Here is a 27,831-nt window from a genome sequence, read left to right on the forward strand (position 1 = left end):
TAATTGTAATGCAAGGATTTTTTTATACATGCCACTAATGTGTCTTTAATGCCCCTCTAATGGCAGCTGCAGCGTAAAAGCAACACTTTGCTCACTGATAGGTCATGCTGGTTGGCGGTAATTAAATATTCATCCATCCATCCATTTTCTATGGTGCTTATCCTCTGTAGTGTAATTCAAGATAATAATACTAATTACAAAAAGAACTGTTATCTAGTTTATGTTTTGCTGGGAACAACAACAAAGTGTCAGCTCAGCTAATGAATTACTTACGTTTGAATGAATTATTTATCCACAACACGCTGTGATTACCCCACAGCTTCATTTGTGATTCTACATGTATTGTCTTTATTCGCTATAGGTATCTTGTAGTAAGAAAATAAAAATGAAGAAGCCTTTTTTTATTCTTCCCACAATGGGTAAATTCACTTAAATAATAATAATAATCTGTATTTGTAATAGAACAGTCATTTAATAATCTAAATAGTAAAGAAAATGTATGCAAAAAAGTTGCATTTTGCGCTTGCATCCTTTTTCCTCTGTCGCCAGTTTATTCTATGTGCGTGCAGCATACTCCCCATAGAGTAGATTTTTAGTGATTCAAATAATTTTGACTCAACTTTGACTTTCCTTCTCAAGTACTGTAGAGTTTATTAGCACCACCACCACCGAAAGACAACAACCAATCAGTGACACAAAGTATGACTTAAAGGATAACCGACGCCTATGGTCAAGTTGTGTAACATAATTTGTAAAATCACTTCAAATGACTTCTACTGAGCGTATTTTACAAAGATTCCACGGCATATAGCTATATTTTACGTTTTAAAACTCGCTCTGAATATTCAGGAAGTCTTGTTTTCGAGTTGATGACGATGTCCGACGTGAGAAAGAAAGCGACACACAATGCATTTTGGGTACTTTGTTTGGTCTGAAAACTTCGTGTTGATGGCGAAATTAAAAGGAAAAAACATAAATAACGCCATGGTGAATCGTTGTGTGTTGCACCAAGACTAGTATTTGATCCTAGTTGATACGAATTACCAGCGGACAAATGAGCTCATTTCCAACGGAGCTGGGGTGCCATCTTGTGCATTTTCTGGGCGCTACATTGGAGTTGAAACGCCTTAAAATGAGATGGAAGGACTTCTTTAATCGATTGCAAACATTTATGCTTTCCTCTTCAGAACTATTTGAATCATATTCATAACTGGATGAGTAACAAGGATCTTCTCCAAATCTGAAGCCATTGTTTTGATTCTCGAGCAAGGCAAGACGTCCTGGCGTGACGTCGCGAACAAGGGGGTGGGACCTTCTGAAATTGAAACTTTCTGAGGTCATTTTGAAGTAGTTTTGGGACACTAAGTCATTTTACTGCTGTTTTGCATTTGACTAAAAATATCATCCTGTGTGTGTTGGGTATTTTATATGCTATAAAACGTTTTTCTGATGTCAGTTAGGAAACAAAAAAGTGGTGTCGGTTGTCCTTTAAGTGTGGTCAACCATTTCGTACGCTCTTCATGGACGTACCCCCACAGCCTGACAAAAATAAATTAATAAAATAAATAAATAAATGACCGTTGACGTCCCTGATTCATTGGTGTAAAGGACGCTTTGATCCTCTCCTCTTTCATCTAGAACTGCTTCATACAACAAAGAGGGTGCAGAACATGCTTAAAATTGAATGACTGTCTGTGTCTTTTGTATTGTCTCACATTTTTTGTAATTAGTTTTTTTTTTTAACTTCAAGATGGCGCTGCGAGAGATGCTGCCTTTACAGCAGCTCTGTGTTTTGTTTTTCTACTTCTTTCTTTCCTTTCCTTTCATAACTTTGCTGCTGTGAAATGTAAATGTCTCCACTTCTTCTCATAAAGGCTAATTTAATCTAATCTAATAACATTTATTGATGTGGTCACACCACATTATTGGCTGATTTCTTCATCTCACCAATTTTTATGCTTGTGTGTATGTGTCTGCAGGGTGCGTATAGAGGCCATCTCGGACAACAGTGGGAAGCTGCAGGTCTCCCTGCAGGAGATCATCGAATGGCTGACAGCGAAGGACGAGGAGCTATCGGAGCACCTACCCATAGGAGGCGACGTGGGGGCCGTGCAGCACCAAAGAGAATTCCACCAGGTAGTGGTGAAGCCCAATATGTTTTCAAATGGTGCCCAGAACCCATTGACTTGAGTGTCTGTTGTCCCTCAAGGAGATTAATGACCACAAGTGTGACAGATTTACACATAAATACAGAGAGATGTATTGCTGTTATGGGACCGAAAAAGACCCCACCACAGTTTCGGGGGGCGGTACGGCTTAATGGAAGTGCAGCATTGAAGAAAAGTACTGCTGAGTGCCCCTTTCCACTTTTAAGCTCTCTATCTGTTTCCTTCGTGTGAAAATAGATTTAGGGTGTTCCCAGGGTCATATGCTCCGATCTGTGTGATGCGTGTGATTGCTCTGCCATTTATATCTATCTGCATTGTCGATGGTAAATTAGTTGCAGTATAATATGGATGGCCCAGCAGGGGCAAAAAAAATCAGTATTATTATCTTTTTAATGTTTTTTTTTGCAGTGTAGCATCAAGGGGTGAGTCATGATTATCATGAGTCGGAGTTTCAAGATTGAATACCCTCTCAGCTACTGTTATCGTAGGATTTGAGGGTGTTTATTGTCCGGCGGCCGGCGGATCATACTTACAATTTGATAACATTAAAAGATTTGACATATCGCAAGGACATCTTGGTTTTCCAGTTGCAGAAGTGGCGAGATTAAGTCTTTTTAAAGTAGCTTTTTGAAGTAGCACTTTTCACCAAACGAAAAAGTACATCACAGGATAAAGTCTGAATTGTGAAATGGTGTTTGACTTGATGGCCTTGCCCAACAATGGAAAAAAATGATCAATCTACTTTTAAATGTCATTTTTCTTTCAGACTGTGATGCATTGCGATAATGACCTGACTCAACTTGTTTGAGATAATAGTTGTCAAAACGTTTTCTTTTTACCTTTGGCTTTTTTTCACCTTCAACACTTGCAGCACATGAAGACAGATTAAAATAACAATAGCCATAAGTACAGTATATATACTTTATCCTCAGTGAGGAACAGCTAACATTACTGTGTGTCTTAATGCGGAGCTGATCGTGACTGCCATTGGAATACAAATGCAATCTATATAATCCTCAGTGATGACGAAAAAGGGTGAAGGGTGCGAGTCATGGTGGCAATCTGTATAATGTCTGACAGATTTGGTCGGGTGAGATAGCCTTGAAAGTGAGAATGAGGATTTTGAAATATATTCTAAAGTACCCAGTAGTCAGTTGATCTGTCCTAAAAATTGGTTGATTTGATGAAAGGATTGTGGTTTTTATAATGATTCCCGAAGCTGATTTATGGACCACTTGGAGTTTATGAAGGGATTTATGAGGGAGACTAAAAAGAAGGAAATTCCTGTGAACAGCGATGTTAGTAGAACGGGGCGTGAGGGATGGGCATAGGCGATTAATATAATGGAGATGGAGGGAGGATGCGAACCGTGTGATGTTATTTATGTGAGCGTTAAATGATCGGGTGTTGTCGAGTGACAGGCTCATAACCTGAAACTGAGTAGAGGTGTAAACGTTAGAAATGTTGACGAGAGTGGGTAAAAACGGTTAGTTTTGGAAAGCGCAGATTTTGACACAACTGGGAGAAATCAGTTTGATGATGTTAATGGTGTTGGGCGGGCTTTGGTTAGTTTCAGTGGATGTGAAAGTGGATGTGAAATTTGTGGAAGATATTACCTTTTGGGATGAAAAATGTGTTTAAGTGGAGGGATCCTTTGAGCGAGCAAGGTAAGATGTCGATGTCTGGGAGGTGAATGATTGAAGTTGAATCAGCTGATTTTGGATCACTAAATAACAAGGAAAACTATCATAGTGGTACATCTCGAAAATACGAAATACAGTAATTAAGATGAACACTGAATTGTGTACATCCCTGACATTAATTAAAACACTCACGACAAAGTTATTGCAACAGACCCTGGTGGAACTCCACACCGTTAAATAATTTTATTGGTTGTCTGTCCACCTTTCCTATAAGTGACTATTTAAAATGTTCGTTTTGCAGGAGCACTTGTTTTCTTCCAACATTTCATATCTTTCATTTCTTTTCTCTCCTTGCTGCTTTGTTGTCCCATTGTTAGTGCAACCAGATTTAACATCCGCACTGTCTTAGCTTCCCCTACGCCTTGTTGCTGTGACGCTTCCTCCAACCAAACAAATTGAGAAAGTGTTACGGAGAATTAAAGTGTATTAAGAAATGGCATTTATTGAGTGCATTTATCCCAATATTTTTTTGCATGTGGGTATGAATGGTTGTCTAAATGAAAAAAATGCTTGTGTCTTGGTTTAGGAGTGTGTAAGGGGATATGTGTCCTTGAGGGTGACCAGAAAAATTTAGGGTTAGGGAGTGTTATACTGAGTAAGAATGTGTGCAACAGGAGGAGGATGATTTTGCAGCTCTTTATAGAGCGCCAGACTCTTTCTTAACCTCACGTAAAAGGAAGAGAAAATCCATATTTTTTTTCGCACCAAACCCCAGAGAGGGGCTTTAAAGACAGGTGTAAATACGATGCCAGCAACATGTTAAGATGAAGTCGTTTCCTGCCCCTGAAATGTTCTACACTGTGCATAATTCATTTTAATCTGAATTGAAAGCTCTTAATATTCCTCCAACCAAATGTGAAGCCTAAGAGTGTGAAATTTAGCTGGTATTAAAGTTTTAACAAGGCGAGAGAGACAGAGAGGGGGGGGGGGGGGGGAAGTAAGAGAGGGACAGAGGGAAAGAGAGAGACAGAATGGATAAAATTGGTGAGCAGTTAAAACCATTTGAAGGGGGCGAGGGATGAGATAAAGGGGGAGGTGGGTTGCTTGTACGTATGAAGGGAGAAGGCTTGTCTCCAAGATTTGTGCAAGGAATCTTATCTGCAGCGACAGCTCTCGAATTTGAGGCTTTTATTTAAATTTTTCCTCAGCGATGGTCGTTGTATGCTTGTATTTCTTTTATCCTTTTGTGTTGAAATCTCACCACCTGGTTTTTATCTTACTTGCTCGGTTCTGGGCTGATATTGAAACTCGTCCCATGACTGCACAATATCTTGTAGGTTTTTTTTTAATGTGTTGAAGCCGGTAGGTGACCAGCATGGAAAGACTTGATCCTCAACAGCATTACTGGTCAAGGCAAGTTAGCTTTTTGCATTCAAATGAGTTGCATTATGAAATACAGCGGGGCCTTGGCTTACAAACTTAATTGGTTCCCAGACAGAGTGTGTAAGGCGAAAAGTGTGTATCCCCAAATTAATTTCCCATAGGAAACCATTAAAATGAGAATAATCCGTTCCCAGGTCTCCATAAAATATAATTTTCAACTAAATAAGCCTTAAACTACACACAACATACCTTATTCTATGTATAATAAATGTGCTATTGTATTGTAATGAAAGAAATACACTGCACTGTATAATAAAGTCACTTTATTTACATTTGTGATGGTCGTTGATGGTTCTTAATTGACAACTGTTGCTTTCTGACTTGTAAGGTCTTACGAAAGGCCTTGCATTATCATTCATCATGCTGATGATTATCATAGCCACAGACTTTTCTGGATGGAACTGTTCAATAAAAGCATGCACATCATTCCACTTAGCCAACATTGCCTTGATGCTCTCACTTGATGCTGCAGCCATCTCCTCCTCCTCGCCCTCAGATGACAACTCCTGAATGGCTCGATTCTGCTTGTCTACTTGAAAGCAAATCAAATCCTCTGTGTTTAGGACCTCATTATGGTCAGCAACAAGCTCCTCGATGTCATCTGCATCCATTTCGAGTCCCGTAGGTGCTGGCAGAGATTTAATACAACAAAAGGTGCGGGTCTGATGATTCCACGGACCCGGAATAACGCGACAAAAGAAACCAAAAAGGGGTACTGCGAGTAGGCGGGCGAGGGCCATCCATCCAGCCTATCAAGCGAGGCAAAATAAAATGGCACACGGGGGTGCAAAAGCTCGCGATCCCGGAAAGCAACAACCTTACGCGATCACGGCTAACAATGACCTCGTGCGAAGCAAACTCTTGTGCTGGCAAGTCCAAGACACTGGCGAGGCGCGAAGCGTCGTAATCATCCGGCACTGGTGACAGCGACTCGTTTAAATGTCCCAGTGTCGGTGATTAGGGGATTGACAGCAGCTGGCGGAGGTCGGCAGCGGCGGCCCCGCCCCAGCTGTCAACTCGCACGTGACAAGTTCGGTGTCATTAGTCACGTGAAAGCATCGAGTAAATAAAGCATTTGTGTAAAGCTTTGTTGCGAAGGATGGTCGCAATGGTGGACTTAGCATATCAGTACCGAGCCGCTAAATCAGACAAACGCACACCTCTTTCGTGTTTCTCAATTATCTCTTTCTTCTCCTCGACTGTAATTTTGTGTCTTCTTCGGCTGAACACGAGCCTGTGGTGGGGTCTTTTTCGGTCCCATAACAGCAAAAGTATCTGTAAAAAAACTCCTTAGAGGCGATCGACGTGTGCATTCAGAGAAAGGGGTCTGGAAAGGTAGGCCGGCTGGGGCGCTGTTCGGTCGTGTGCTTTGTGATTTTGTTCTTCCGCTGAAGATTACTCCGCCAGCCGTGGTGGGGCGGCGCTCCGTGTGTATCCCGAAAAGTGCTTAATCCAAGGTTTAATTTTCATAAATTTAACATTCGCAAACCAAAATTTTCCTCAGGCAAGGTGTTCGTAAACCGAGGCCCCACTGTATAGTACAAAGCGCATTGATACTAAATGCTCCAAAAGTTCAGCAGCATGAATGATACCTTTCTGCGAAGTGCTCTGAATGCCAAAGAAAAAAAAACTTTTTCTCATGTTTTGATCTTAATTTGAATTAAGATAATACTACTTCTACCACTACTAGTATGAATACTATTACTAAAACGATTATTACTACTTATTATTAGCAGTAGTACTGCTAATAATAATGCCATACTGAGATGGTTTGGATATGTCCAGAAGAGAGAGAGTGACTATATCGGGAGAAGGATGCTGAGTCTTTAACTGCCAGGCAGGAGACAGAGAGGAAGATCGAAGAGGAGGTTTATGGATGTGGTTAAAGAGGACACGAAGGTAGCTGGTGTGAGAGAAGAGGATGCACAAGACCGGGATAGATGGAGGACATTGATTCGCTGTGGCGACCCCTGAAGGGAAAAGCCGAAAGGAAAAGAAGACTAATAATAATAATGCTAATTATAATAATGCTAATAATGGCAATAATAATGGCAATAAGGTCAGTGCTGTTGGACAGTCTGCGGCTGGATGGATGCATGGCTTGAGGAACCCGCGATAAGAAGAAAGGAGCGTCAGCGCAGAGCGCTGATGCGTATGTGGAACTGTTGCGGCTTGGAATTGAAGCAGATTTATGTGGAACAGGAGATGTGAGACAATCTCTTTTCGTCAATGGATGCTACAGCTGCGTGTTTGCTTTCAACATTTAGCTTGTAGTCGACGTGCACATTCCACCATGATGGCCCTGATCCACTGGTGGAAAGACGCTTTGATCCTCTCCTCTTTCATCTAGAACTGCTTCATGTCATCACAAAGAGGATACAGCAAGTCCTGAAGAATGAATGTCTCTCTGTGTCTTTGTTTTGTCATATTGTCTCTATGCTGTCATATTATTTGTTATTTAGGTTTTTTTTTGTTCTTTTGACTTCAAGACGGCGCCCCGAGAGTGGCTGCCTTTCCAGCAGCTCATGTATTTTGTTTTTCTACTTTCATTCCTTTCATCACTTTGCTGCTGTGAAATGTAAATTTCTCCACTGTGAGACTAATAAAGGCATATCCAATCCAATCCAATAATAATAATAATAATAATAATAATAATAATAATAATAATAATAATAATAATAATAATGATTGGATTGGATTGGATTTGCCTTAGTCTTGCAGTGGAGAAATGTACATTTCACAGCAGCAAAATTATGAAAGAAATGAAAGTAGAAAAGCAAAATACAGGAGCTGCTGGAAAGGCAGCCACCCTCGCGGCGCCTAATAATAATAATAATAATAATAATAATAATAAGATGAACATATTTGTTCTATTCTATAAACTACTGATAGCATAAAACCAAAATTCTCCAAAACAAAGACAGTCATTTGTAGCATTGTCATTGCAGAAAATGAAACCTGCTATACGAAAAGCAATCCAAATGTTAAGCTCAAGCAAAAAAAAAAAAAAACGTCCATTCAGATAAAACCCGAGCCACGCCTTTGAACAGACGGCCGATTCCAGCATCATTAGATGTTGCATTTCCAAGATTTTATTTCAGAACCAAATGCCATTTTACTGTGTCCTCTGGCATCACTTCCACGAACACCACTCACAAGCCTATACAAGGGCGTCCTTGGATAAAATTCTCTCCTTGTAACTGCAATGTTCAAGAACTCCTGAACTAAAGACTTACATAAAAGACGTTTCAACACATGCCGTTCACCTTGATGACATTATTTGAAGGAAATGAAATCGCCGGATTGCCGAGGCCGACAAAGATTATTTCACATGGAGAACATGCTGGCTCTCATTCATCATAGCTCCAGGCATGCTGTGAAGTTGTAACTGTATGTTTTCTCACACAGCTCCTGCTCTGCTCCGCATTGCCGTGAGTGGAGATCCAGCGCAGCTGCCTTCCTTGCCATTTAATTGACTCTTTTGTGCCAGCAGGACAGCTGTATGACTTGCCCCAGAGGATTCAGACCTCTTTCTGAGCTCTTCTCTGGGTTTCAAGCACAAGCGCAACCGCAGTGTAATCCCATGTGATCCCGCCAGTCGATCTCTGTGATCCCTTTAAGTAACCTCTCTGCTCAAAACTTGATACTGATATCTTTCTAGTGTGTTAATGGTGTCTCAACTTGTATCCCTCATTGAGAGCTATGCAAGTTGTTTGGAGCACAATGATGCTTTTAACAAGGATCAGACCATTTACAACCAGCTCATAAAGAATGGGAACTGAAGCCCCTAGTGACGGTCCGAGCAGACACGCCGTAGGTGGTGTACTGCAGAAGGCGTTGTGTTTGATTGGTGGCCGTGTTATGAATGGGTCCTTGTAAACATTTTGCTCTCTCTGGATACCAAAAGTTTAGAGATTAAAGTACTACCTTAATAACATGACTGTATTTGAAGGAAACTAATACCCAAGGCAGAAGTTGGAAAAGATTAGTTATTAAGATGGGGTACATGCTGTCTTTCATCACAGCTCCAGGCAGGCTGTGATGGCTCTGTACTTCAATCTAAAGCCGCTTTTTTTTTTAACACAGCCAATTCCCAGTAATTTGATCCTGAGAAATCATTTATTTGCTTTCCTGACGATCCCACTTTTCGATTCTGAGTAATGACATCAGGCCCAAGAAGAAGCATGATTTGGCGTCTTAACTTTTTGAACATGGTATCAAGGCAGACGCACACTGGCTCTATCTCATGAGAAAAGATGATACCAGGGCTACATGTGACACTTGAAAAGCTTTAATTTTGTCAGAGGTGGAAGAAAAATTTTGGGGGATTCACAGTTGAGTAACAGCAGGGAAAATGAAAGTCACTGAAGGTGTAGAGGTCGTGATTTCAAGTCCCACTCAGTGATGGTGTCAAAGCAAAATGCCAAAGGTTGTCTGGTTCTTTGCGTAGCCTCTGACTGACAGGCAAGGCATCCAGGGTGTAGTCTCTCTTTTATTATTCTATATATTGTCATGATCCTGTTCTTGGGTGACTCCAGCAGGTGGCACACAAAGGCATTTCATTCGTTGTGCACACCTGCTGCCAGTTTTGATTAGCCATGTATTCAAGACTGGCAAACTGACTTCATTTTGTCATTTTTTTTTACCTTGTTGCCACTCTCCTTGCTCAAGTGATTGTTTGCTAGAAGTCTCTTTCTCGTCATATAGTTATTCTTGTTTCCTTTGTACACTGCATTTGTTAGTACAATCCTCGTTTTGTGACCTTGTTTTTGTTTTATGTGTGAATTGGATTCTTGACAGTTGGTTGGTTTTCCCAGTTTAACTTTGCCTTTTGCATGGTATTTTTGTTTTTGTATTATGTTTTCTCTGTTTCTTATAGACCAATGTTTTCTATTCATACTGTGTGCTTTTGTTATTGAAAATAAAAAGCTTTGTTAAGGAGGTTTGTTTTGGTGTCTAGCTTTCCTCGATCTAAACATGATTTAGTTAGTTTTGATCCAGACTTACAGGGTGTTCCAAAAGTCTTGGGCACATTTTGACATTTATTATCTCAAAAGCTATGAAGGATATAAACATGCTTCTGGTAAATTCAGAAAGCTTTTAATCTAAATGTGTATATAAAATGTTCAAAGATGTTCAAAGTGAGATCCATTGGTCACACGACACATATCAAGCCGATAGTCAATTGATCAACGGTCCTTGATTTCGTTTTTGCTAATTCAAATAGACAAAATGCCTTTTCTAGTTGAGTGAATGCCATTAATGGATGTGACAAGAAAAACAATCAATAGCCTTCCAAAAAACCTGATGTAATTAGCTTTAAAATAGCACAACCATTACTTACTTACTTACTTACTTACTTACTTACTTACTTACTACCATTCATAGTTAAGAAGATATGGGGATTTCAAATGTGCCCAAGACATTGCAATACCATGCATATATGATAGTTGTATTAAGTTCATCCTGTCTACTTGATGTCTAATTTAAAACAGATTATTTTCTTACAATGTATTGTAGGTGTTCAAATACCTGACGTGTTTCGGCGTATACTTCCGCCTTGGTCAGAGTGACTCTGACCAAGGCGGAAGTATATATTAAACCATGTATATGAGTTGTTTGTAGCATCTAGTTTGTGTTTTTATTTCATGTTGCACATTTGAAAATTTGTTCTGCAATGTTTTATTGATAGTAAATTTGACTTTCAGTCTGATAAGGCTCCAACTCCTTGAAAACAAGCAATTCCTGTTCTACGTGTGCCTAGACAGTTGCTGTATGTCATTTTCTTTTGTCTTGTATTGTGATTTTAGATTTAACAAACAATCAAAAAAGCCTAGCCCTTTATCTTATATTCAATAGATTCATTGTCGCCACTGCACTTTGAGTGAAACGACCAAACTCATTCAATCATAGGAGCACACAAGGAATTTCTGCCCTAGTGTACACTTCATTTATTTGGTATCAAAGCTGTGACAACTCTTCTTTCTACTAGATATTGGCCCAGTATCAAATAATCCACAGCCCTTTACCTGTCAGATATCAGTGGGCATGCGCCTCAATCCCCTTGCTTGCTTAATGGTGCATTCGAGTGTGCTTGTAAGGACTGTAGATAGCTTGCTTTTTCTCCCCAGGTGGTCATTCCCCAGTGGCAATACATCACTCTCATTGACTCCCAGGGAGTAAATACCCTAACAGATGGCTGACGTGAACTTGTTTGAATTACAGATCATTGGAAGCCTAACCCACCAGTGTTTTCTTTCCCCTCACTGTGAAGGATTATCATCACGTTTGTCTGAAGGCTCTGCAAATCTATAGACTTGGTCGTTTATAACCACAGCACTCACTGTTTCTTCTCAGTTGTTCAGATGTCTGTCAAGTGGTTGCTGATTTTTCTGTGATGTTGCTTCTTTGAATATTTTTTTTAATTCATGCTCATCGCCATTTCCTTCTCTTCCGATTATATCACCAGGCTTTCATGGAGGATGTCAAATCTCGAGGGCCATTCATCTACTCAGTTTTGGAGTCCGCCCAGTCCTTCCTGGCTCAGCATCCCTTCCAGGAACCAGAGGAGTCTCTGTCAGAAAGCAAAGGTCACCTCTCATCACAGCCAGAAACGTAGTATACAAATGCTATTCACTGCTGTTGATCAAGGTGCAGTTGACATGAAATTACCCCCTGGAACATCTCTTATGCAATTTAAAGCAGATTCTTATTCTCTGTAAGATAAGAATCTGTTTTAAATTAGATATCAAGTAGACAGGATAAACTTAGTACAACGACATCTCTTATGCATTCCAAGGAAACTTACCCAGGGTGAAAAAGATACACAATGTAATTTCTAAAACTGTTAAGTGATGTGTTGAGAAAACAAAATGAGGCAAAACTTCTTGCAAAACCCCAACAATGACAAGGATTTGTTTTTAGCGACAACAGGGAACAACAGGGAACAACATTTAAAAGTTGCTTGTGGGAGTTTCAAGTGTCACTAGTGGGGCACACTGAAATAGTTTGCATAGTTGTAAGACGATACAAGAAAGTACGCGTTTGCAACAGTGTTTCCTGTTTCAGTGGATTATTTAGCAATATCTGTCCTTTATGTGGAAGATATCATGTGTCTTGGGGTATTGTTTAGTATGTGCAGAGTGTGGGCAGAACGAAGCGTGAGATTGACAGGCGGAATGGCACAGTGTCTGCATCACTGCATGGGCTGAGAATGGTGACACGCAATGCTCTCCTTGAACTGGTAGATCAACTGTGGCAACCCAACGTTTTGTCAGGGGGCTGTGTGTCATAACTGAAAGAGCAAGGTTACGGATACAAGTACAGGTAACATCCAATTTACGACCGGTGCGAGTTACGGCCACGCGTACTTACGACCACGGCCGCCAGACCGTTTTTTTTTTTTTACAATTTATTCTACGGCTGCCACCGCGACAACCGGCAACGCTGTTGAACTCCACAGCGTGTTTGCTATGCATTTGGGAGAATAAAAGACTTGAGATAGTCCTTCTTGTTTAGATCTGTCACGTTCCGAATGAGGCAGAGAGCAGCCGACTGTTCGGAGCAAAATTGGATGTTTGGATCCCCAAGTAAGCGAGAGAGACAGAGGTCCGAGCAGGATGTTTATTAAAAGACAACACAGAGCGCTGGTCCCAAAAAGAGGACCAGTGGAATAATCAAAAATAAAGAATACCAAAAACGACGGGTGGGTGGGGGGGGGGGGGGGGTCAATGTGAAACCCGACCCGCATTCTACGCCAATGGGGAAAACTAACTCGCCCACGGTGGTGCAGAGAAGGAACAATGCCGAAAGGATTACAGGATGTGGGGGGCCTCGGACCGAGCACCAAAGATATAGAAAGTCCAGGGTAATACAAAGTAGAAATACAAGTTGACAGCGTTCCGTTTTCATACACGCTGTCCTGATGAAGGAAGTGGTAGAAGCGGGGAGGCGTGGCTCTTTCCCAAGCTGTCAATCCGAACGTGACAATATCGAACAAGTAGGATGTTTATTTGCCGGAGCAGCATCACACAAAATGATGATACAAAATAACTGTTTCTTAACAAACGCATCTGACAATTTTCTCCAGCAAAACACAGCATCTTACTCGCACAGCAATCGGGCTCGCATGCGTGGGAAGCAGTGTGTATTTGGGTCAGCAGAAAGCGTGTGCGCCGACACAGTAATAAAGATTGATAATACAAAATATAAAATGATTAAAACGACACTAAAAGTTATAAGATTTATAAATGAATTGTCAACATTTGGGTATTTAATAGTATTCAATAGAAAACGTAAAAACAACAGATTGACATTTTATACTATCCTGTCATATCGGAGATGCCAGCGTGTCGTCATTTGTTATGATCACGTGATCCTCGCGTCAGCCATTTTGAATGCTTTTCGATTTACTAATATTTCGATATTATGTATTTGAAATTAGTTTCCTTTGCATGATTCCTGGGCTCTCTAATAGAGAAAGGTGAGGTTTTCTAGGATTCTAGGGGAGAGCTTGGCGAAATGGGGGTAGTCTGGTCTTCTCTAACCCCGAAGTGGAAGGAAACGCATGACTGTCATCGGTGTGTATTTTATAGGTTAACTCATTCACTGCCAGACATGTGCAAAAATGTGTCCACTCCAGTGCTAGGGTTTTTGTCATTGTCACTCGAATTCTCCCCGGGCCTGCGTGGGTTTTCTCCGGGTCCTCCGGTTTCCTCCCACACTCCAAAAACATGCATGGCAGGCAGAATGACCACTCCAAATTGTCCCTAGGTGTGAGTGTGAGAGTGACTGTTGTACATCTTTGTGTGCCCTGCGATTGGCTGGCAACCATCAGGGTGTCCCCCGCCTCGTGCCCGAAGACAGCTGAGATAGGCTCCAGCACCCCCCGCGACCCTAATGAGGATTAAGCGGTACAGAAAATGGATGTATGGATGTTCATACTTGTTTTTACTTATGTTAAAAAGTAACAGGGTTTCAAATTATTTTTTTTCCCAACAAAGTATTTTCTGTGTTCGTAACTTTGTCAAAAGTGGGTCAAGACTCAGCGACTGCCGTAGATCACAAAGTTTAGTTACATGGTTTTTTTTCTTCCTTAATTCTTGCTTTCACCTTGCCTCCTAATCCTTCCTTGTTATTTTCTGGGATCTTTCTGTTTTGACAAACACCTTTTCATCTTTTTTCCCCCGATTGCTTTTTAATGTTTATATTTCGTTGATGCTAGGACTGGTAAAACAAATTTCAGATCAAACATGCATTTTTTTTGCCTGCAGCATGAAGAAAACACACTTTATTATTAGAAGCTTAATCATACCGCATCTCATCCTAAAACAGCAAAATACAAAAAAAGTGTGTTTTCATCTTGACAACATCATCCATTTGCGATTATATCTACCCATTTTACCTTAATCACAGAGGTCTCACCTCGTCGGCGGATTCTGAATGTGAGCCGATCAGTGTGGAAGCAGGCTAACGTGGCGAGCGACCTGTGGGAGAAGCTGACTGCGCGCTGTGTGGACCGACACAGGTCGCTCCTTATTTTTCTTATCATCGTGATTTAAAAAAAATAATAAAAAGTTAAATATTCACTTCTAAATGTAATTGTTTGATCTTAAAATGTTGGTTTTATGTCGCTGAAGGGGACATTTTTAGCAACAATGTTATCCAAAGTGAGTATCAGGAACGCCATAAAAAAAGCAGTGGCAGGAAATGTCGCTAATCTTTGATATAGCCTAATCATCACGAAAACCCCGGCAGTTTCTTATTTGTTGAATTAAAAAAAGATATTGAAAACTCAATAATTCAATAAAAAATATATATCGACCCTTTAATGATTAATCGAGGGTATGACTGGAGTCCTAAATAAAATCCAAAAATAAAGCAATCTATCTGTGTTGATGTGTAAAGATGAAACGGTGAGACATCTGGTTAAAAAAAATGACAAGCAAGATTTTACAATTCAGAGACCATTGAAAAACACTTTTACCGCTGCAATGTGTTTTGAACACATTTAAAACATGAATACATGCTTCAACTCTGAGCGACATCCTTTCACCTGATGTATAACATCAATCAAAGAAAATGTGCATGGATGCGACAGTAATGATATGCATTAAAAAAACAGTGCAACGTCACATACTCATCGGTAAATATTCTCTCTGCAACATGGGAGCAACATCAATCACTGCAGCCATTTGAACTCTGCCGATGAACAAAATTGTACAATGGAAACGACTATATTTGTATTGATTTTCAAAACCCACCAGACATATGGAAAGGACTTTAGAGCGTCTCCTCCAGATCCAGGCGGTGATGGAAGAACTGGCGGTGGCACTTGAGCAGGCCGAAGGTGTGAGAGACGCATGGGAGCCCGTAGGAGACCTCTTCATCGACTCCCTGCAGGACCACATAGATGCCACCAAGGTAAATGAATACACACATATACAAACACGTGCGCGCACACACATGCACATGCGCACGCACGCACACACACACATGTTTTTATCTCCTGCTACATATGATAGAGTAAAAATCCAAAAATAATTGAAACCCACACAAAAAGGAGAGAAGATGTCTCTTTGTTGATTTTACTTGCAAGGAGAATAGACGGGACAGAGTACAGATTATAGCGCTCTCACCTATTCTAAACAATCTTCCCTTTTATTAACGTCAGTAACTGGCCTTGGTAAATAGTTTCTCGTAAGCACTCTGGCTTCCAGTTGCAGAAGATTAGCTGAGTTCCAAGAGAAACATTCGACTTCACTTCTCTCTTTCAATCCTTTATGAGTAGCAACAACTTCAGAGCACACATGAATAACTTCACACCAACATCGAATGTATAGTTAGTTGAATGACAAAGGTGAATGTGTAATTACATGTATGATTTTTTTATTGCAAGCATGATCAATGTAAGCAAATGTATGATAACTAAAAACAATGAACCTAACAACATACACATTCCTATCTTGAATCCCTAATTGACGTACAGTTTATTATTAGGATTCGGACACTTTGGCCAACTTGGCAGCTGGTTATATTGGCCATGGTCTTGCATGCTTATTGATTTGAAATTGCACTGTAACTCATCCCACTCACATTCCTGAATTTATTCATGATTTGAAAAGTGTAACGTTGAGCGCCATTCCCGAATTTATTCGGGTTTAGTTTTTTCTCGTGAGGGGTGCAAATAACGCTCTGGTCAGACCTCTGGCAATGTTTTTCCCTTCCACGAGGGGGCAGCATTTGTCTTTTGTCCATGTTAGTGCTTTGTTATAGCTTCAGCTGTTGTTAAAGCGCAATATAAATCAATATGTATGTATTACATTGTATTTTGTACAGCCGCCCCCAATTCAAGCTCAGATAACTCCAGACCCATATAACTTGGGAATTAACTGTTTTTTTTCTGATGAAAGAAGAGAGTCTAAGTTTAGGAAGTAAAAATGACAAAAACCCTGGCACTGCAGTGAACACATTCTTGCACATCGTCTTGCAATGAATGAGTTAAGGACCAATATCCATGTTTGTTGAGGAACCTTTCTAAAAATTGATGGAACAGTTTCAAGTTTCCTATAAGACCCTTTGGACTCAAAGGAGCATTTTCAATGAATGGCCTATTTTAAAGCCGTTTTCATATGTAGTGTGCACCACATCATAAGGCACATAGAATAGAAGCCACAGGAGATGGCTCTACACTGAAGGGAATACAACACAATACAATACAGCTTTTTTTTAATAGAGAGCTTTCACAACCACTGCAGCTATAACAATAGCACTTTTCAGAACATTTAAATACCACGTCCGAGAAATCAGATCAGTGATCAGGTGGATTGGATTATAAGGCGCACTGTCGGCTTTTGATAAAAATGAATGGTTTTAGGTGTCCCTTATCGTGCGGAACATCCAGGAAGTCAAATTTGACTTGAACAGTATCAAAGGGTTTATAAGGAAACTTGACTTGTAATTTGCTTAAGACTTAAGGGCATTCATTTGTTCTGGTATTACTTAAAAATACATTACTTGGTGCGTCGGTGCGGAGAGCGGAATAAGGCCAAGGATAAGGCAACCGTTCGAACACCGGCGACCCAGACCCACGCCCTCTCGCCCCCGTGGCGTCCGAATCAGATCGTTTGCAAGTCATTGAGCACAGAGTCTCTATTCATGTTTTTGAATTATATATATTATATTATTATATATATAGGTAATGGTACGTGTGTGTGAATACAATTTTCGAATTTTGCATCTTTTATTTCAGAGTGCCTTATAGTGCAGAAAATATGGGAATTTTATTGTGACTGATTTATTCCCCTTCTTGCGCTGCTCCAGCTTTTCAAGCAAGAACTTACCCAGGTGAAGGAGGGAATGAAGCACATCAATGACCTGGCCCACCAGTTGGCCATATCTGACGTCCATTTGTCTATGGAGAACGCTCGCGCCCTGGAGCACCTAAATAACAGATGGAAATTGCTTCAGGTATGAAATGATGGCTTGGTTCCAATTTTAGCCAGTATCTTCTCACATCCATAATTTTTCACAAATACGAAATAAAAAAGTTCACCTCTACTTTCACCTTTAAAACCTTTTTCAAGCCCATGAAAGGTGAGCTTCATTTTACGATTTTCACTGATTTTTTTTTCCTGCAGCGGGGGCAACTGTTGAAGCCAATCAGAGTTTATTTTTTCCCATTATATATTAAAATCATGTGCCTGAGAGGGACGGAACAAAATAGGAATAACCTCATGATTATGCCTTTTTCCTAAAAAATCAATTTTCCAGTTTCTTTTGTGCACTTGTTGCCTCCAGAACCACTTGTTTTTTTTTTTTGTTTTTTTGTGTGTTTTTTTGCCTCTCAGGCGATAAAACGGTTCTGAGTGAATCAGTTGGCTGTCACACCAACACACCTCAGATGAAACCAGCGGCTTTGTTTTGTAATTCGGTGAAGCAGGTAAAGTTGACGGTTTCAATAGTAGCCTTTGTCTTCCGCCATGAACTTATTGGATTGCTGGCAGCGACGCAAGGTCACACCGCCATTCTTCTCAAGCTTTTCTTTCCAAATCTCGTATGAATAGAACGCACACAAACGAACAACCACACACGCACACATATGCACACCTTTTATGCACTGATCGTATTTGTTGCACTCAACAGCCACCTTGTTTTCTCTATTATTTTGCTCATGACAGTGGTGGTAAAATTATAAACAGCTCTCGCCTTTTCAGTGCAATTTAGCACCACAACAAAGATATTCCCGCATTAATACTTCCTTTGAAAACAAAACGTATGTCGGAATGCACCTCTATGATTGACTCATTTGGCAATTGGTTAAAATTCTGTGATGTAATATTTTTAGATTTTTTTTTCTTTTTTTTTTTTTTCTCCCTTACGACTGTTAAACGACTTCATGAATATCATCGCCACTGTACCATACTTGTCTGTGACTAACCCATTGTACATTTTAATCAACCTATGTAGCATCATACACTTGCGAATAGTGTACATGAAATTTAAACAATCGTTAAATACAACAGAACTGAATCTAACTCAATCACTGTCAGATCACTGGAATTGCAGGACCCACAGAATATTGAGTTTTACGACTACATCAACATTCAATGTAGCATAAGAAATCTTAGACTCTCTTCATCAGAAAAAAAACAGTTAATTCCTAAATTACATGGTTCTGAAGTTATGTGAACTTCAAATGTGGGTGGTTGTCCAAAATACAATGCAATACATACATGTTTGTTTGTATAGCGCATTAACATCAGCTGAAGCTGGAACAATGCGCTAAAATGGACAAAAGCAAAATGCTGCCCCCTTGTGGAAGGGAAAAACATTTCCAGAGGCCATGGCCAGCACTTTATCCGCACCCAGCAAGAAAAAACAAAACCCGAAAGAATTCGGGAATGGCGCTTTACGTCATTTTTTCAGTTCTCGAATAAATTCCGGAATGCCAGTGAATGAGTTACGAAACGGACTGTACTGGATTTTAAAATGAAGGGGTTCAACCTACTCTAATATGATGCAGTTTGAACATTCAAATCACAGATTTATTTCTTTATTTTCCCTCACGTAACACTTTTGCAGTTAAACATTTTATTTGGACAGTCTCTGCTATGACAATTTCCATCTTCATTAAAGCTGCCATGCCAAAATCCTACCCAACTTCCTGCACCACTTTAATTTTGGCCCCTGCCTTTTCAGCGAGAATGGGTGTCCAAATTTGATTTGCTAATATTTGTCGATCCGAGCTAATGTAGACATTTGTCTTCCTTATGCGGCGGCTCAAATTGCCATAGCGCAGCAGAGCACTTTTGGCTCGGCAGCAATTCGTGACGTCACTACCCAGATCATTGCAGTTCATTTTCAAGGACGTGCGCACGGCGAGAAATAACTTTAAAAGTATGTGAGTCATCTCCTTTGCTTTAATATATCAAGTCCTCCCGCTTGTCTTTCTTTATCTGAGTCTGAGCCTGGATTGGATTTACCTCCCGATGTTTGCAGATGCGTTGCAACACCCTGCTGACAGGAATGTAATTTACGTGCCTTCTCCAATATTGTTCATCGAAACAAGGACGAGGACACCTGAACTCTTGTGCCATTGGATATTTGCTGAAGCGAAACACTCCTGCAAGGATGATTTCAAACTTAATAGTATCACCCCTCCACGGTTTTGTCTTCGTGGTAATTGATGCAACACATGCGATACCCTTCATTCACCTCACTTTTTGTTTCATCAGTTTCCCCTCTTTCCCATTCAGAGCTCTGGGGGAATCTCTTTCCGCCGCGATTTATGATTCTGTGATCTGTGTTTCTTCAAAGGGCTCTTCAAAGTCTTTCAGAAGAGGAACCGTTTGCCAAAGAACACATCGTTTATATTCCACGTTTTTGCTAGTCATGCAGAAGCGGGTTATGTGCGTGTCTGCGCTGCCGCGGTTCGGACTTTGTGAGAGGAGACTGGTACGCGGCGTTATTCCATTTGATTTATACATTTTTGTGTTGTTGTTTTTTTGTCCTGTCAGGGTTCCATTGAGGAGAGACTAAAGCAACTCCAGGACGCGCATCGAGACTTTGGCCCTGGATCGCAGCACTTCCTTTCAAGTAATTAATAGACCCGTCCACCGTTTCACCATTATGTCTCACTAGTGGCAAAATTTAAGATGCCCAGAAAAGTAATCACATTGTTAAGGTGATGTTAAGGTCAAGTCAAATGTATTTTTATAGCCTTGAATGCCAAAAGAGTCTCAAAGTACAACACAAGCCCACAGTCGACAATGATTCGCCGCTGCATTCTCGCAATCCCTTATGTAAAGACACCCAATATGCCAAGGAAAAACTCAAAATCCAGATGTTTTTTTGTATTTTTTTTTTTGTAAATCTGAATCACCCAGACATAAAAATCACCAGTTGAGACATCCCTCAATATGTAGATTTTTACGTTGGACATATTTGAAGGAATGTTAAAAGCTAATAAAAGGCAAACGTCCTTGAAGCACTTCATGACAAAACGCCAGGCAAGAACCACTCCAGTGAGAGGACATGAAATCAAGAGGGGGAAAAAAACTAATAAAAATAATATTTATGACATAAAAATATAATAACTTGGATTTGTGACATATTTTGATGCATTTTTATGCCTAGAAAGTATTTATGATTTTATATTTGGGTCTTGGAACAGATTAGGGCATTTAAATGGAAAGGGCGCCTCTACTTGTGTCATTTCTTTGCACTATGTTTTTTTTTTTTTCTTTTCAACCCCCGACCAACCTCCCTTTCAATTTCGCTGCTGCAAATTTCCCGGCTGTGTGACTATTAACTCATTCGCTGCCATTCTCGAATATATTCTGGAATTGAAAAGTGAGACGTTGAGCGCCATTCCCGAATTTGTTTGGTTTTTCCTGCGGTGCGTCCCGATAAAATGCTGCTCATGGCCACTGACAATGTCTTTTTCCCATCCACAAGGATGTAGCATTTCCTTTTTTTCCATGTCAGCGCTTTCCTCCAGCTTCAGCTGTTGTTAAAGCGCTATATAAATCAATATGTATGTATTGCATTGTATTTTGGACGGCCGCCCTCGTTTCAAGGTCATATAACTCCAGACACATATAATTTAGTAATTAACTCTTTTTTTTCTGATGAAAGAAGAGAGTCTCAATTTTCTTACGCTGCATTGAATGTAGTAATAAAACGCAATATTCTGTAGGCTCTGGAATTTGAGTGAAAACGACAAATACCCTGGCACTGGAGTGGACACATTTTTGCATGTCTGGCAGTGAATGAGTTAAAGGCTTTCTGATTCTGATTTTGATTCTGATCTGACACTTAAAATTTTGTAGTTAAAAAATTCTTCCAGAACCAATTAATTATGACTGATTACATACATGACCACTTGACTGGCATTTTGTTGAGGATGGTTGGTGTTTGATTTGAACACAAAAGGCATTTTTCCGAAACATCCTCAAATGCCCCCCTTCAATTTTTAATCCTATAGTTTGGCGTGACAAAGCTGTACACCGTCGCAGCTCTCATGTGTATTTTGGTCGAAGCTGTAACTCGCAAGCTTGCTCTGTCTGTCTTCGTGCTGCGAGAAGACTCCCCGCCGGTGTTCATCGCATGAGTGTAGCTAGTTGGTTTTATTTTTCCTAATTCTGTCTCTGGCTTAACCCTCCGCTGTGCAGACGAGAGTGAGAGCCTGCGGAGAAGCTGAAAAAATGTGATTTACAGTAAAGTCTCGTTATATCGATATTCAAGGGAGTCCGAAAAAATATCGATATAACCGGGACTATCGATATATCCGACCCTGTTTGCATGTAATTTTCTCCGTGCGTGCATAGAAATAGTATCGATATAACCGGGACTATCGATATATCCGATATCGATATAACGAAACTTTACTGTACTTTGCCTGGTTTAGACTGCGTATTGTCGTGACTGAGCTGGAGCCTTTTGGCAGCCCGGTGCAGTTTTTCCTGTCGTCATGCTGGCTCACTGATGCCATCGTTGCCGTGTAAATAGTGGCAATGCTCAGTTTTGCTGCGCCACGCTGAGATGGCTGGCTTTGTGGAACTTTGTGATGATGCATATGCGTCATTCCCAATATGCATAGGAATGACTTAAAATGTCAAAGTTGAAGTTTGTATGTAAGATATGGCAGATGGTCTGAATAAATATTAATTGGAATTGATGAATCATTGAAAATGTTTACTTTTCTCGCATTTCTTCTTTTGGTATTTACAGTAAATCAATTAGCCACTTTTTAATCATATCAACACTCCAAAGATTCATTTTAATTACTGATAATCAATTTTAGGAGATAAATAACTGCACAGTACTTTTTTCATAAACAAATGCAATTAATATTTGTGAATTTCTCCATTGTGAGACTAATAAAGGTTATCTAATATACCATATTTTCCGGTGTATAAGACACACCCAAAGGTCTTCCTCTTCTTCAAAAGATGACCCTGCGCCTTATATGCAGGTGTGGCTTATATGTGAACTAATATACGTAATATGTTTATGTTTGTTAAGTAATTATAAGTGCTTTGCATGCTGGATCCGAGAGGACAGTAATTTCATCTGTGCTGTATGTCATGCATATTAGCATATTTGACAATAAAGCTGACTTTGAACCTTTTTTTTGAACCTTTGATATTGAGCAACAACAGGTCTCGCTACAACTGTCAGCAGCCACTGACTCCATTTCGCCAGTCTCTACTCTAGCGCCTTACAATGTGGTGTGCCTTATATTTGGAAAACCTTTATATATTTATGTATTACATTTGGAAAACCTTTTTTATTCATTGAAGGTGCGCCTTATACTCTGGTGCACCTTATACTGTACATCGGAAAATACAGTTAGATAAGATAAGAATAGATGAGAGGAGAGGAGAGGAGAGGAGAGGAGAGGAGAGGAGAGGAGATAATGTAGTCTAATGGAATCTAAGAAATTGACATCATAAATAAAAAAACAATTGTGTACTCTCCTCGCATGTTCGTGTCATTTTCATGAACTCAGTTAACCAATTTAATGAGAAAAAAATATGACATGTAAAAAACATAATACATTCCAATTTACCAATTTTAAAGGGTCTGAAATAACACAGTACAGTGGTACCTCGGTTCTCGACCATAATTCGTTCCAGGACCCTGTTCGAAAAGCGATTTTTTTCGAACACCGAAACCACCTCTTTGCTCCTGTCACTTGCGAGTTGACAGTGGGGGAGGGCGGGGCGGGGCTGCCTCTCCCGGCCGTTCTCCACCTGCTGTCAATTCTCTAATCACGGACACACGGGGCATTTATACGGTTCGCGATCACCTCACCAATGCCGGATGATTGACTGACCTCGCCACCGTACCTGGACTCTTCCTTCGATGCGCGAGTGTATCCGGTCCGAGGTATTTTACCTGCGTCCCCTGCGTAAATTTATGTCATCTTCCGGTATTGCGTCATTTTGCACCCTCGTGTGCCATTTGCTTTTTGGCGTAGTAAGCGGGTAACAAATCGCTACGAGCCACGTTGACTCCACTTTCTCAGCGGGTTTCAAAACTCTGAAGTACACTTTTGAGTCAGGGTGTATTCCGATGCATGCTTGTGATTGGCTCTCGGTGCCGAGTCTGCAAATTGCCAAACAAACGTTCAATTCGCATACTCGGCACCGGCGGCCAATCAGAAGCCTGCTTCGGACTACACCCTGACTCAAAAGTGTACTTCAGAGTTTTGAAAGCCGCTGAGAAAGTGGAGTCCTCGTAGTGTTAAGCAGGCAACACAACGCAAATGTTGCACGCCCGCATGCGACAACATTTGGTCACGGAGAGAGCGATACACCTGTGCGCCGCTCAGCTCCCCTCCCTCGCGTACGCACTCACGCGTCGTATTGGCGTTCGAACACCGATTGATATTCGAACGCTGAAACAAGAATATCTCGAATATTTTGTTCGAACACCGATTTGTTCGAACTGTGAGGCGTTCGAGAACCGAGGTACCACTGTAATTCATGTCTGTTTCATTATTTAGTTTTAATTTGTGAATGAATGCGATAAATTACCTAATAAAATTAACAATGTTATCTTAATTTTTTAATCACAAATCAATTTGCCAAGTATTTAATAGGCTATGTTTTTATTTTGAATGCATTTTAAGTAACACATTTTAAGAAAATAAAAGATGATGCTAGCTTTGCTACATGAAAAAACTAGCACAAGAAAACTAGAAAAATTACCAGACTTTGTTTTTTTCCCTTTTTTTGTTCGAATAGAAGCAAGCTTGCATAAAAAATAATTTATTCATTAGACATAAATATAAAAAAAATAATACAGGACTGTTGACATTGTAAATGTTCATTAGGTCAGACTGGTGAAAAGTGTTGCCATAAGCTGCGTCCTCTCCAGGGAGGGGGGGGGGGGTTCAGCAACGCACATTAGAATAACACTTTAAAATGATGAGAAACAATTCATTTCGACGTATGGCACTGTGCTATATTTTCATCATTTTTGTTACCACCGCCGGCAGGATGCACATTTTTTGCTCCCTGCCCACTTTTTTTTGCCTTTGCTCAACAGTTTGTCTTCTGTTCGGCTGCCAAGGTGAACTCAAGCGTGACATTCACGGCTGTGACTGAGACTGGCACGAAGACATGCAATATTTGTCCGCATTTAATGTCTTGGAGTCAAATGTAGGCATTTTATTTTCTCACTATTTTTGATGTATAGGCATGACTACAACTCCTCTGGACGGAGCAGTACATCGGTACAATATCTATTGCGTTGTTAGAACTTTTCCAGATGTCACGTCATTGGTCCAAAAATGAGGATTTATTCATGTCAAATATTGTATCTTTGTTCATCTATCCATGCCACTCATGTATATTGACACCCAGAACTATTAAATGCTCTTATCAGAGAAACCAAAAGATAGGTAATGAAGCCAATTCCTCATTATTTTAATTTGTGGTATGAAATTGCACATAGGTGCCACAATATAGCAGCAAGGGAATACTTTTGCCTAAATGTAATACTTTTGTCCAAAAAAGCTCCTCAACTCGCTTTGTATTGTTTCGGTCATGATGAAAGAAAGTGTCTTTCTGTCACGGTTTGCGAGGTGCTGATGGCGGGTTTGGATCCCAAAAAGCAGGCAGGAGTGAGTAGGAGGTTGTTTGACAAATTGTATTAAATTAAAGTCAGCAGTAACAAAATGTAAAACATCAAAATGATCTGAATGAAAAAAAATACAAAGTAGCAAAAGAAAACCAAGTGTAAAAGTCCGCCAATGTTAAACAAACACGTACACAATGCTTGCAGCAAACAAGCAGCAAACAAACAATGAATCGGCACCGGATGATCGTGCCAGGTGTCCTTTTAAGTGTTATTGATTATAACGACCAGCACCTGCGAGGCTGCCGGCAGGGCTGACGTCTCTACCCGCTGGTCGCCAATCTGATCGGGACGACCAGCACCTGTGCAGGTGCAGGCGGGGCCGACAGCGCCCCCCGTTGGTCGCCAACCAGATCATGACACTTTCAACATCACGACTGAATATCTACTCTGTAATTTTGTATCTTGAAATGATTGAAAAGCTTCAGGATTGAGCCTATTCTGAATCATTTTGATCGACATTTCATTTCCGCTTTGAAACTGGTTTCTGTTTGCATTGACATGAAGTTTGCAATAGCATATATGATAATAAATGTACTGGAGCTCACAAGCTTAATTCATTCATTGCTCAGAGAGCACAGCTCCTCTTCCTCCGACTATGTCATGTCAAACAAACACAGCAATTTTTTTGTTCTTTGTCTGGCCACACCCGAGCTGCCCCTTGAATAAAGTCTGAATGGACAACACTGTCTGGGCCCGATGTCACAGAAGCTATCGTGCACTGTGGCTTTTTTCCCATGGCTAGCTTACCCTGCTCTATATATTTCTTGTGTGCGTGTGCATAGGTTCTGTGCAGATACCATGGGAGCGTGCCACCTCACCGAACAAAGTGCCATATTACATCAAGTAAGTGCAACATCACGGTCATTTGTTTAACGATTTGTGTTCATTCCTGGTGACACAGGCACCCAAAAAAATAAGAAGGAAGGGCATGTTTTTTTGTTTTTGGTTGAATTACTTCAAAGTCATGGATCACTGTAAAAGCCCACTGATGTATGAAGCCAATGGTATTTGCTCTCCACTGATCCTCACTGACCCTGTGGAGCATTATGAATGTCTCAGTAGTTTTTATTAGAAAGCAGAGGTTCTAAAACCTGTGTCTGCCAAAATATTTTTCAATGCATTGTTTTTTTAGCAGGTTAAAAACATAGATACCTGCGTTGTAATAAATCATAGTAAATCAATCATTCTTCTCTCACTCAACTTTGGGGAAAATAAAAAACGCTAATGTAAGTTATAATAATATGCAATATAATGTAAGTTTTTAGCCATTTCTTGGGTGACCATTTTGGGACTTTTTGTCAGCAGAAAATTGTACTTTGGGGAAAATAAAAAACGCTAATGTTATTGTGACATCAGCACTTAAAGGGAAACTCTTAAGAATCTGTACTATGCACGTTCACTAGTCTAGACATGGCATTCAAATAAATAATGTAAGTTTTTAGCCATCTCTTGGGTGACCATTTTGGCACTTTTTGTCAGCAGAAAATTGTATCACAGCTGCTCAGGTAACAACCAATCATGACTGGTCTTGAAAAAAATAGGTGAACCATTATTGGTCATACCCTGAGCAACTGTGATGTGCTTTTCTGTCGCCAGCCTGTGGCAAAATGGCCACCGCATGAGATATAAATTTTATCTATAATAATAATAATAATAATAATAATAATAATAATAATGTAGCCGTGGAGGAAAGAGCACACACGACTGAATGTGGAGACGTGTTTATTCCAACGGCTCACAAGTGGATCTTACTCAAACAGAAAATGCAGTGAAATATATGTGACATAAACCCGCCCCCTCCCGTGTACCTGCTGGGTGAGATGCCTGGTCCTAGCGCCCGCCCCAATACATTTAATTTACAAGCGCATTTCAAAGCACCCAAGGACACTTTTCAATCAAACTGAATAATGGAACAATAAACACAAGAACAATAAACCCATAAATAACATTCTAAATAATAAAAGACCTAATTAATCTAAACTGTGAATATTATTTCCCCTTCAAACCTGAGCCAATTGAGCAGTTTGCACATGAAGAGTTGCGCATTGCCAAAGTCTCATTCAAAGTTCCCAAAAATGTTTGATTGCAATGTTTGCTTAAAATGGTTGTGCAACAAAATAGTCTGAAACATCATTTCACACATCCGTATGTGCACTTGACACCAGGACACAACAGGCCAAAATTTGCTGATTGCCTTCATAGTCATGTAATCAGATTTACGGGCGTATGTTTTGCGCAATAAGCTAAAACCTGTGATTTTTCTTTTATATTGAAAGGTATTTATTAGTGTTTGTAATAAAACACATTTATGTCCCAACCCCAGCAGCAGTCTCAGTGGTGAGGACGAGGCTGCTGGCGGATGTTTCTCTGCATGAAAGAACCAAACTGAAACCGGATCACATCTGCCAATTATTAGAAATCTGCCT

The 27,831-nt window shown here is 40.3% G+C and overlaps 1 protein-coding gene across 6 annotated transcripts in view; it reads left to right on the forward strand.

Moving 5' to 3' along the window:
* drp2 (dystrophin related protein 2) overlaps positions 1-27,831 on the forward strand; it is a 120,428-nt gene that overhangs the window by 46,108 nt on the left and 46,489 nt on the right. For 5 of the 6 annotated variants that reach the window (XR_016114171.1, XR_016114170.1, XM_088989748.1 and 2 more), the window contains exons 3-9: positions 1,980-2,136; positions 11,724-11,844; positions 14,669-14,780; positions 15,520-15,676; positions 17,576-17,722; positions 20,272-20,350; positions 26,188-26,248. Coding sequence is in view for 4 of the 6 variants with exons in the window: in XM_088989748.1 (XP_088845874.1) it covers positions 1,980-2,136; positions 11,724-11,844; positions 14,669-14,780; positions 15,520-15,676; positions 17,576-17,722; positions 20,272-20,350; positions 26,188-26,248 (834 nt within the window). In the remaining 2 variants the exon portion in view is untranslated. The other variant, XM_088989749.1, reaches the window with a different exon arrangement.

The sequence above is a fragment of the Hippocampus bargibanti genome, linkage group LG02 (genome assembly GCF_051943395.1).
Source record: "Hippocampus bargibanti isolate YZ-2025 linkage group LG02, ASM5194339v1, whole genome shotgun sequence".
In the NCBI taxonomy this organism is placed as follows: Eukaryota; Metazoa; Chordata; class Actinopteri; order Syngnathiformes; family Syngnathidae; genus Hippocampus; species Hippocampus bargibanti.